At 39.2% G+C, this 12,575-nt stretch overlaps 1 protein-coding gene across 4 annotated transcripts in view; it reads right to left on the bottom strand.

Annotated features, from left to right (window-relative positions):
• The window catches only part of TENM3 (teneurin transmembrane protein 3), a 1,312,080-nt gene that overhangs the window by 161,579 nt on the left and 1,137,926 nt on the right, over nucleotides 1-12,575 (bottom strand). For all 4 annotated transcript variants that reach the window (XM_044297320.1, XM_044297329.1, XM_044297345.1 and 1 more), the window contains one exon: nucleotides 9,766-9,951. In XM_044297320.1, coding sequence (XP_044153255.1) covers nucleotides 9,766-9,951 — 186 coding nt within the window. The remainder of the gene's footprint in view (nucleotides 1-9,765; nucleotides 9,952-12,575) is intronic.

The raw sequence follows: 12,575 nt of genomic DNA, 5'->3' as shown, positions 1-12,575 counted from the left end.
AAAGGTGGCTACTTTGAAGAACCTAGAATATGACATATTTTCAGTTGTTTCACACTTTTTTGTTATGTATATAATTCCACATGTGTTAATTCATAGTTTTGATGCCTTCAGTGTAAATCTACAATTTTCATAGTCATGAAAATAAAGAAAACTCTTTGAATGAGAAGGTGTGTCCAAACTTTTGGTCTGTACTGTATATATATATATATATATATATATATATAATTTAAATAAAATACAAAATATAGCTGCAGCTCTCCCCATATGTAGATGCTCCTCTACCCTCCTGGTGTATTACAAAGAGATGCACCTCATCATTCTGCACTCAATACCCCATTATAGTGAAGTGAAAACTGAATGTTTGCAATATTTGCTAATTTATTGAAAAGGAAAAACTTTTTGCATTTTGCAAGTATGCATAAACTTTATTTAGGACTTAGTTGAAGCACCTTTGGCAGAGATTGTAGTCTCCGGTTGGGTGTGATCCCAGTAGGTTTGCATACCTGGATTTGGGGATTTTTCTGCAATTTTTCTCTGGAAATCCTCTCAAGCTCTGGCAGCTTGGATAGGGACCATCGGTCGACAGCTATTTTCAGCTCTCACCAGGGATGTTTAATTGGGTTAGAATCAGGGCCCTGGCTAGGCCACTTAAAGACATTGAAGGAGTTATCCCTAAATCACTTCTCTGTTATCTTGGCTGTGTGTTTAGGGTTACAAACTTTCTAAATTCACTATATATTTATAGTCTGTGCCATCTCTGGTCGGGAGTCATCACAAGCTATGATTCTTTCCCCCTTTTACTGGTAAAAAGCCACAGAGTCTCTTGTCAAACTTATTATTGTCAGGACATAGAAGTCTTCCAGTGCTAGTCAGTAGTGCCATGGATGGTCTTATGCATATTGCATTAATGCTGAAGAAACATTGCTTTAACAGAAGGGATTGAAACCTGCAAATAACATGCTAATTAAAAACATTGAGCAGCTATCTGCATTTACTTAAACCAGCAAAGAATTTATTTATTTATTTTCATTGTTCATTACTCCACGGGGGATTAATTAATGAATGCTTAACGATATTAGTCCACAATTAGATCACTTATGCTTAACCACATGGTTTTTATACACACACATATAAATATAAATTTTGGGCAGATAGATAATTGTTCAACACTGTAGCAATTAAACAGCTGTAGCTTGTCTCATGTGTTAAGTGATGGAGCTACGGGCAAGTGGCACAGCAGATGGCCGGATACACCCAACCCAATTTTTAAGGCTGTTTTTTTTCTCATTATTTAAAAAAAAGAGGTGTTGACAAATCAAAATGCTCCAGCTTTGGCTTAATGCAAATGAAGACATTTGCAATTTAAATTTATTTATTTTTTATCTATCTCATGTATTAAAAGGCAGAATTAAAATATGTTGCTGTAACATGATTTTGTACTTTTCTGGAATGCTGCAGACCTCCAGCATAATTATTAGCTAATGTCATACAATGAGGACTGCCAAGGAGACGCAGCTGGTAAAGAGTTCCTATGTATGGGATTTGGTTGAAACACAGAAAATATACTATGTATTAAACATGTTCCTGGGATTTAAATATGCAGGACTTTGCTTTATTATTGAAAAGAAATGGGAGCTGAGAAATGGGAGACTTGTAGTAGCTTTTTCTTCTTCAGTGACAGGTCAGGGACCAAAGAGTTAAACATTCAGAAAATGCCCAAGAACCTGATAGCTCTTTTGCAACTCACATATGATGGGCTTTATCCCGTTTTTTGCTCTGATTGACTTTGCCCACATCTTGTTATACAGCATCTTACTACTCTGATTCCATTACTGCAATCTTATTGTTACTCCATGGCTTTTATAGAACATATTTTCTCAGCATCGAATATAACAGAGGCCTTCACATCCTCAGAGCTTCACTTTCAAAGCCATTCCCTGCTCTGACATCTACATTTATTTAGGGGTATGGTCTGAGGTCTGAACTCATTTTGAGGTGTGGTCTGTGTCTGTGGTCTTATGCCTTCTATGTGGCTGATGGTGGGCATGGTTCATTTAGTTTTTTAGCTGTGAGCCATACTAAGGGCAGCTATTCAACAGATTATTGAGTAGACGAGCATACCAGTGGAAACTGTAGTACATAGAGAAGGCCTGATAAGAATGAGGATGGCTTGCTTGGTGCTGTGGACATGTATTTCCTCCTCCTCCTCCTCCTCCTCCCCATCTAAATTAGGATGGACCATAGCTAAGGGCACTGGCCACCATTAGGCCTTGGGAATCTGCTGGGCATTGATGGAGGGTGTCATAAGCAGGCAGCCCAGGGACCTTCACCTACTCAAAAATTAGTGCTTACTGTTTCTGAGTATTTAAAGTAGACCTGTAAGCTATCCTCACGTGTTTTGGGAAATTTTACTCTTCGGACATGATAGGTTTGGTAAATATGTATATGTATAACATTTCTGAAGCACGTTTTCTTAAACATTTACATTATGTCATTTTTATTTTTCCTACTGGAAATGTAAGACTAAATTGACAACTGTACATTAATAAGTCATTGAGGTGTGTACACTCTTGACATTGTCCAATTACTGCTAACAATGTCCGACGGTGTAAGCACAAACCACACATATTAAGGGGCTGGAACATACGTTTCCAGGTGAAATAACAGAAGATCTAAACAGACATCTCAGGAAAGCATAACCCATTGAGGACCTCCACCATACTTGTCTCCATTATTATTCACCCTCTTTCTGGAGCCCCTAGCTAGAGGAGTCTCTCTTAAAATTATTGGAGAGATTATTAAATGACTTAATATGGGGCAGGAAACGTTTAAGAATAAAACAACAATATCTGTGGTTGGTGAAAGGAGACGGCAATATATCATAAGATACAGGTAGAACTACCCACAGTGATAAAATTTTATAGTGTGTCTAGATGGGAAAGGGATTTAGGTGGCATGAGATTGAATTGGGGAATAATATATAAAAATACAAAACAATCCTCCATCTCCAGTAAATACCGCCTAATACAATTTTCGTACATCGGCTATACTACACCCCCTTGTCTTTATCCAAGATGTATAGAGAAAAACAGGTTAGCTGTCTGAAGTGCCATGGAGAAGCGGCAGGTTTCTGCCACCTTCTCTGGAATTGTCCTCATGTTCAGAGCTTCTGGCAATAGTTATATTTAGAACTGGGAATGCAACACGTCACAAAGATGGAGTCCATGTATAGAACAAGTAATATTTGGCCTATTTGCTAATAACTTTGAATCAAAACAAGATAAACACAGATGGCTGGTAGGACTTCAATTAGAAAGAGTCCTGATAGTAAACAAATGGGGATCGAAAAGTAGCCCCGAGATTGCTGAGTGGAGAGCTCTGATGAACAGGCTGGTGATATATGAAGAAGGGGGGGGGGGGGGGGGGACCTAAAATGAAAACATTTGATATTATACTGACTAATTTGTTAACTGTGAGATGTGACATTTCTACTGGATTTAATAAATATAAATGTATAAATTTATAAATAAAAAATAAAGGGTTCAAATTTTTTTGCAAATATAAAAAAATAAATATATATAAAAGTTCAAACCACAGCCTTTTCCTTAAAATAAAAATACTTAACCAATAAACAAATAAACATGATGGGCATCGCTGCGTGCAAAAATGCCCATACAATTAAAATATAATAATATTAATCTCATACGGCAAATGGCATGATAGAAAAAAAAAAAACTGCCAATTTGCAGTTTTTATTGTCACTTCAACTCCCCCAAAACTTTTTTTATAAATAATATTTTTTATAAATATAATTTGGTGCAATTTTTTTTTTAATCAAAAGGTAAAAAAAATTTTTTTCATTATTAAAATACAAGAAAAATTATACAAATGTGGTATCGTTGTAACCGTACTGACCTGGAGAATGAAGATAACAGGTTCATTTTACTGCATAGTGTACAGTGTAAAAAAGAATAATAAAAACCTTTGTCAGAATTGTGTTTTTCCCAATTCTACCCCATTTGGAATAGTTTTTCCGCTTCCCTCTACATGGTATGCAACTGTAAATTGAAAGGCCATAAAAGAATATACAAACTGTCCATCAATGAAGATGGGATGGAGACTGGTATATTCAGGGCCGTCTTTACCAAGGGGCAAAAGGGGCAGCTGCCCTGGGCCCAGTTGCTCCTGGGGGGCCCAAGGCAGCTGCCTCTTGAGCCCTGCTAGCTACTGCCCTGGGTGTCAGGCTGTCGGCTACACAGGCATCATGATCGTACTGTGCTAATGATCTTAATTCTAGGACCTTAATGAGTTTTGCTCTAGGACCTTAATGACATCATCACCATGTGACCAGTAACCTAGCAATTACTGGTCACATGGCTATGAGGTCATCACAGGTCCTACTGAGTGTTGCAAAAGTTAACTGTGGAGCTTTTTTGTGTAAAAATTACATCAGAAAAAGGTGACAGGGCTGTTATGTTAATATACTGTAAAGTACTGTATAGTGGGGTGCTGTATACTGTGTGGTGGGCTGTATATTGTGTAATGGGCTGTATATTGTGTGGTGGGCTGTATACTGTGGGGGAGGGGGGGGCTGTATACTGTGTGGTGGGCTGTATACTGTGGGGGGCCTGTATAGTGTGGGGGGCCTGTATAGTGGGGGGAGTGCTATACTGCTGTACTGTATAGTGTGGGGGGCTGTATACTGTGGGTGCGGTATAGTGTGGAGTGCTATACTGCTGTACTGTATAGTGTGGGGGGCTGTATCGTGTATAGTTTGGGGTGCTGTATACAGTGAGGTGTTGTATACCGTGAGGTGCTGTATACTGTGGGGTGCTATACTGCTCTACTATATACTGTGGTGTACTGTATAGTGTGGGGTGCTGTACTGCATACTGTGGGGTGCTGTATACTATAGGGTGCTATACTGCATACTGTGGGGTGCTGGGGTGCACTGTAACACTAGGGTGAGCCGAGCCCTGGTCTCCTTCCTGCAGAGCGGTGCCCACTTCCAGCCTGAGCCCAGCTGCCCAGAGCACTGATCCTGAGCCGCTGGAGTCTTCAGAACTGGAAGTATTTACAGTCATTCACTGTACTCTACCAGATGTGTGGATTTTTTGTGTGTGTGTTGTGGTGGAGGGCGTGATTGCCTGCTAAGGTGTGGGAAGGCGGGATCCAGGGGGCCCAAGTAAATTTTTGCCCAGGGTCCAATCAATATTAAAGACGGCCCTGGGTATATTGACCATGTTTAACTTGGATTTTCGTCACTTTGCGTCTATCAAACTCATCTTACTTCAAATACATGCAGCACAGGAAAAGTTTACACGGTTGGTTTGGAGGTACAGAGGCAACAATCTAAAGTAAGTCAACAATGAGTGGACAGTGTGGTAAACTGTATGAGTGGTAATAGAATTACTAGTAGTTTACAGGGTACATAGAGTGTGAATATGAAAAGAGAAAAAAAATATATTCACAGTATTTCTAAACATGCCCTGGAAATAATATCTCATTCACAACCCCACAGATGTTAATATAAAACCTAATGCAATCTGTAAATGATTGTGAATTTTCACATTGTTTGTGTGGCAATTCCCTAGCAGGGTGCATTTCATTTTCAGATTTGAAACCTCCAGTATTGTAGGCACTGGGGACATGTGTGGGGGACATAGGTGTGTGTGAACTGATTCCAACGTAAACAAAGAAGTATCCTACTGTTCACTAATAATCTCTTCTCCCGGTACACCAAGGACTCACAATATACAACAAATAGCTGCTCTTTTGTAGTGTAAAGGAATTACAATTTCCCTTAGGCCAAATTTCCATTTCAATTGACAAAATGTACATGGAAATCAATGTAGCTCAATAAACAACCCAAGAGCAATTTAAAACCTCTCCTTATGTTTAGGTGATGTATAGTACATGCTGCCAGACACACAAAGAAAACTTCTGTCTATATACATAATTCATAAGGTATAATCTTTTGGGGGGGGGGGGGGGGGGAGACGTAGGGGGATATTAGACTTAATTTATGCTCCCTATTAACACAAGGAGTAAATATATTTAAAAACAATGATCCTACAAAACTTAGTAAGGGCCTCCTGCCTCACATAGTTTCCAAATGAGTATGTGTCAAACACTCACAACCAACGCAAGACATAAAGGGCCATGTCCATTTCTGACAAACATTACCTTTTTATTAAGTAGAATAGATTTTAATACAAAAAAAAGGTGTGATAAAAAAAGTCACCCTGGCCTAGCCCACTTTATCTGACTTTTATGTCAGACATAGTGGAACAGGTTTTTCAAACATATGACACCATATTTCTTAACACATTTACACCAGACAACTGGCATAGATACTGATAAATATGTTTGCCTTCCCACTGTATATTATAAAACTATTTGCCTGCAGCCACCACTAGGTGGAGCTCAGTGCATAGGAATTTTTACAGTTAGTTACCACTGTTAATAATGGAAGCTGTAAATAATTTTATTTTCACCGTAGTTGCAGCTGCATCATGAAAATGTAGTGTTCATGTTGGGAACATAAGAAAGAGTTGCGCCAGCCCCCTTCCCTACACACCCCAATGCTCCATAGCAGCTGCATGGTCTGGTGGTCTGTCTTTATGCTCCATGGAAGCTACACCACGGAAGGTATGCAGAATTATAGTATAGCCTACAGTAACCAATAGGATTCTGTTGTAAAGCAATCCAAAATGAAATAAATAATTGGTGTGATATATTTGGGATATTTGTCTGAATCTAGAATAAAAGAGAAAGCAAAAACACCAAAGAGAGAGAAATAAAAAAAATTGGCTCTGCTACACTAATATAGCACCATGTTATCGTCAAGAAATGGAGTTCAGATTATATTCCACTCATATTTCCCTACGCTGAATTCATAATGAAAGAGCAAAACATGTCCCCCAACATATGGCAATAGGCACTACTCAATTCTTCAAAGGAAAATTAGGAAAATCCCTTATGTGTAGCAAAATCTGGAGAAGTAGCAACTCACCTGCCACATAATACTGTCCTCTAAGGCTGGATTAATAAGTGACAAATAATACCTTACTGCTGCCTTATTAACCATTATGATTCCACTGAGAAACAAGATAGATATAGTTTGATAGGTATGTAGATAGATATGTAGATAGGTAGATATCTAGATAGATAGATACTATTCTGATTAATTTCTTATAAAGTGCATACAGGAAAACTAAGACAAACTCATAAAAGGAAATGCGCCACCTATGTTGTTTTCTGCCAGTTCTGGAGGGAGTAGATAAGCTGTGATATCACCTATTGTGAATGGTGGACTCTGTGATATCTTTAAATAGAGGTGCTATCTGTCTAAGGCCTCATGCAAACGACCGTATGTATTTTGCGGTCCGCAAAAAACGGATGCGCTAAAAATATGGATGACATCCGTGTGCATTCCGTATTTTGCAGAACGGAACAGCTGGCCCCTAATACAACAGTCCTATCCTTGTCCGTAATGCGGACAATAATAGGACAGGTTGTATTATTTTGTGGAATGGAAATACGGACATACGGAAACGGAATGCACACAGAGTAACTTTAGTATTTTTGTGGACCTATTGAAAATAATGGTTCCGTATACAGTCCGCAAAAAAAACTGAACGGACATGGAAAGAAAATACGTTTGTGTGCATGAGCCCTGCCTGTGATGATAAGGAGATGACTGCTGACAGGCCAGCTGTACAGATCAGTGCAGGATTTTAGGATATCTATCTATCTACACAATTTATGCGTGCTATTTGAAAACAACTTGCACAACAGGACTGCAGTTCCATCCACAGTGAGCTGCCCAACAGTGTAAACAATGGGGGCAATAAGGCTGTAAGACTGGGGCACATTTACTAATCAAAATGAACTGGAATTCTTGTTCAAGCTCCGCTAGAATTCTGGCGCACATGCTGTATACCACATTTATGAAGTGCTGAGTCACTTCTGCCTCACAGAGCAAACCACTGTAATATATCTGGCGCACCTGTAACTGGCCCGCAAATATTAGATAGGATTAGTCAATCCACAAAGTTCTCATATGCAAGAACAAGAGGTTGCAATAGCTACACCCCACTAAATGGTGAAGCACCCCATGGGCTGTGAAATGCACCTACTTCTATAACGAAACTTACCCTCTATGTTCTTACCTCTCATCTCTCACATCCTATTAAATAAAATATAAAAAAAATTGCAACTCCTAGAGGTCCACTCCAGCTTCACTGTACAGCAATATACTAGAAATTACATCCCTGTCCACATCAGGTAAGGAACCACAAATCCCACCATGGCCTCCTATCCATCATATGTGAGTTTCTCATTTCTAATCATGTTTTAGTCTGCAAAATCAATATACCTAGTGTGACCTAATATCTGAATTGTAGCAAAATGTTCCTCAATAAATGCTCCATAAATGATCAGCCTCAGCTAGCTGCTACAAAGCTATTGCTGCTGTTTGTTTCCATTTTTATGGGATGGTTTTATGACTTGCCGCCTACTAATGCTCAGCACACATCAGCTCGAAGGCGGTGGGCGTAAGTGAGCGCTAATAGTGCTGTAGGCAAGCCCCAGTTTAACCTAAGGCACTGGCAACAGAGATCTATGACTGCAGTCATTTATGACATGGGAACAAAGGGTGGACAAGATACAAAGTCACATCAGGTATGCTGTTTTACATTTAGGAAGCTAAGTGACAGCACAGACAGATACCTGAGCCGATGTGGAGCTCAGCATGTCTAGGCAGTGACAATTCTCCTGCACATAGGTGTCTGAGCAACGTCCATGGCATTCGAGATGTGAAAACACTCAATTCACAGCTATTAGTATTAAACTGTGTGAAGAGCGATGATAATAATAATACTTAAAGAGCGATAATAATAATACTTAAAGGGAATGTGCCGCCTATTAGTTTTCTGCCAGTTAACCCAGTTACCAGAAAGTGACACATATCCATTTTTTTTTCTAATATATATTGCCTGTCCAAAAACAAATTGGCACCAAAAAAAAATTAAGATTCTGAATGGGGTTAAGGTCTGGACTCTGTGGTGGCCAATCCATGTGTGAAAATGACGTTTCGTGCTCCCTGAACCACACAATTGCTGAAAGTATCGGGACTGCAAAATAAAATGGCAAACTTTTCAGCTAAAACTCATTCCACATAACACCAGTCATCATACAGCTTTGTCAAAGGAATAATAAAAAAAATTATGGCTCTTGGAATATGTTGAATGAAAATAAATAAATAAATGCTCGGTCCTAAACGTCTAAAATAGGCCAGTCCTATAGGTTCCTTTCTTGGGTTAACCAAAATGCACTGGTCCAAGAAAATATACAAGTTGAAACACAATATAAGCCCTTGTTGAGATTCATTGTTGCTTTTATTAATTATAACTTACATATCAGTCTAACACTAGAAGCCCATGTTCAGTTAGGAAAAGGGTAACCTTTTTATGAAAGTTGACCCTACACATATAGTTTGTCCTTTCTTGGCAGGAAACCCACGGACTGTACAATTATTTTTAAGAATACCTATGTCTGAATGATATGTACTAAAGGTCATTGACTTGACTCCCACCAGGAATAGTGAGAGAGGTTGTTAGTGGGCAGGTAAGGGAGGTATTTTAAGTTGTACATAGAATTATCAGGCTATTACACTAGCAAGTAGTCATGTAATACCACATCATGAGCATAGCTATGTATGACACAGTAGCTGAAATGAGCCCAAGCAATGACATAACTTACCAATTGTGCAGTGTTCTCCATTCCAGCCTTGGTTACATTCACACTTCCCATCTTTGCATGTGCCATGTTCCAAGCAGCGAGGGTGGCATGCTCTTTGGTTGCAGGAAGGTCCTGTCCACCCATCTTCGCATCGGCATGATCCCCCCATGCAAACTCCATGAGAGCCACAGTCAACCGAACAGATTTCTATATAATGAGAAAAGTGGAAAATGATAATATAAATCCAATACGCTTTGATTTCTTCTATCTCCCAAAAAAAACTTTGAAAACATTATGTGGAGGGCCGGTAACTTTTAGAATGGTCTTTTAAGAGGCGCATTTTATTATTCCACTAGGTTCACAAAGCTTTGTACATGGATTTATTGATGGTAAAGAACTGTGATAAAAGTAGCAAATACAAAGCCATGTTGTGAAAGGGCCTATTATTCATACTATTGCCCTATGTTCATTCCGCTCAATTGGTTCCATGTGGAACTGAACCTTTGAATTGATTTGTTGTTCAGGTAAGGCTTTAGCTTACACTTTAATAAGGATTGTGACTTCGGGTAATTTATCGCAATAACAGATTCACAAAGTTAAAGCCTACAAAAGCCATGCTTATATAATTACAGCTCATGGGTTCATCCTGTCACCAACTCAGATGAATGGAGAAGACCTCCACATCATTACTACATAATAAGCGAGAAAGTACAGATTAACCTTGTACTCACAGGGAATGCTATTTGGAGCCCTGGTCATAGGTAAGTCAGCTTAAATAATATATACAGTGAGAACCTGTACAAATGCTCATTAAATATGACATATGATGAGTCACACTGTGTAACTACTTCTCTGCTGTGTACAATACTGGCTGAAGCTCAGGATATAACTGTATGTCTATACGTAGAGATATAGTGTATATACAGAGCAGTCCAGCAGTCAGGACTGCTCTCCTGACAATTAATCTAGTTACTGCATTCTTCAATTAATCAATTCATGCAATGCTGGAGAGAGGAATTTCAAATACTATTTTTAAAATGCCAAGTTTTCCTGAATATTCGATACATCTGAACAGTTTAAGAAATAATCAGTATGTCGGTATATGGCATTAATTTCTTAGTATTTTTAGGACATGAGGATTAGATTAGTTCCCAAATATAGAAATCACCGGATACCAAGTTTGAGGAGGTCTCAGGGACTAAAACATTGATGCCTATCTTTATACCACCAATGTTTTAACATGATGATTCGACCATCACGATTGCAGACAATCAGAACAATGAGGGGATGGTGGTGTCCTCTAAGCAATGCACTCCCATTATTGTTTAGACAGGCATAGTAGCTTGTCCTGATGGGTGGCAGTGGCTGCAGTACTAGTCTTAGCCATCAGTACAGATCTGCTGCAGAGCCTGTGGAAACAAAGAGTTGGCATGCAGGTGCCAAAGCCTTCATGGTCATGATTAGAGTTGAAGGAATCAAAGTTCACAAAGTAGACTTTGATCCAAATTTCCAGGAAAATTTGATTTGCTGCAAAGGTGAATTTCATTGTACTTCGTGGTAACGAATACGTTTTCCGTGTAATGGCTGTAAAACAAAAAATTATTCATACTCACCACATCCATTTCCATCCAAAGAGTTCTCTTCGGCCATCTTGATTGAAGAGCCCACGCAAAATGTTGTGAGCGACGGCATGTGACGTCACCACACCAGCCAGCGTCATCACGCACAGCACAATTTCGTCATGGATCTTCAAGCAACAAGCAGCGAGCTCTTTGCGATAAAATTGATAAGGTGAGTATTTGTATTTTTTTTTTTAACAGAACGGCATCTGAGGGCTTCAATGACGAGGGGCAGTGCTATCACCGTTCCCGTCATTGCGTCCGCTACTCACAAAGAAATGCACTTCATGACAAAGTAATTTATCACAAAGCAAATTCTTTGTGAAATTCAGCAAAGCTGCCGAATCAAAGTTTTGAGAACTTCTCTCACCTCTAGTCATGATTGTTGGACTGATTAAACATTGATGGGTCATATTAAGGATATACCATAAAGAGGTTTTCCTGATGTTTAAAATGAATATCCCATCCTCAGGATATTTCATCAATATGTAATTCGTGGGGGTCCGCTGAGCACTGTAGCCTCTTCCTAAGCCAGTGACGTCATGTTCATTGGTCACATGGCCTATTTGCAGCTCAGCCTTGTTCAAGTTAATGGGTCTTGGCTGTAATACCAAGTACACAGGCCTGTCCTTGGTATGCTGCACTTACCACAGCTGATGAGAAAACCCGACTAATCGTGAGGTTAGACCATCAATATCCTTTAAGTCCAGGAGAATCATTCTAAGGCTCGTTCTTAGATGCTGTTCACATCATGTTTTTTCCCCACATGTAAAATGTACATTGGTAAAAAGGATGCAGAAGTTTAGCACACTGGTTACAGTGCATTTCTCTCTGAAATTCTGAGGAAACTAAGTCGTGCCAGACATTGTTCAGAAGAACACCGTACCATGATTAAAAAGTTGATTGGGGAGGGAAAAACATATAAAGATATGCAGAAAATGATAGGCTGCTCAGCTAAAATGATTGCAAATGCTTTAAAATGGCAACTAAAACCTGAAAGATGTGGAAGAAAGTGAAAAACTACCATTCAAATGGATAGAAGAATAGCCAAAATGGCAAGGACTCAGTCAACAATCAGCTCCAGGAAGATCAAAGAAGGGACTGATGACAGTAAGATTATTCTTTTTGGGTCTAGTGGCCGGAGACAGTTTGTCAGACGACCCCCAAACACTGAATTCAAGCCACAGTACATTGTGAAGCATGGTGGCACAA

Source organism: Bufo gargarizans, chromosome 1, assembly GCF_014858855.1.
Source record: "Bufo gargarizans isolate SCDJY-AF-19 chromosome 1, ASM1485885v1, whole genome shotgun sequence".
NCBI lineage: Eukaryota > Metazoa > Chordata > Amphibia > Anura > Bufonidae > Bufo > Bufo gargarizans.
This window is presented reverse-complemented; position numbering and strand designations above follow the sequence as displayed.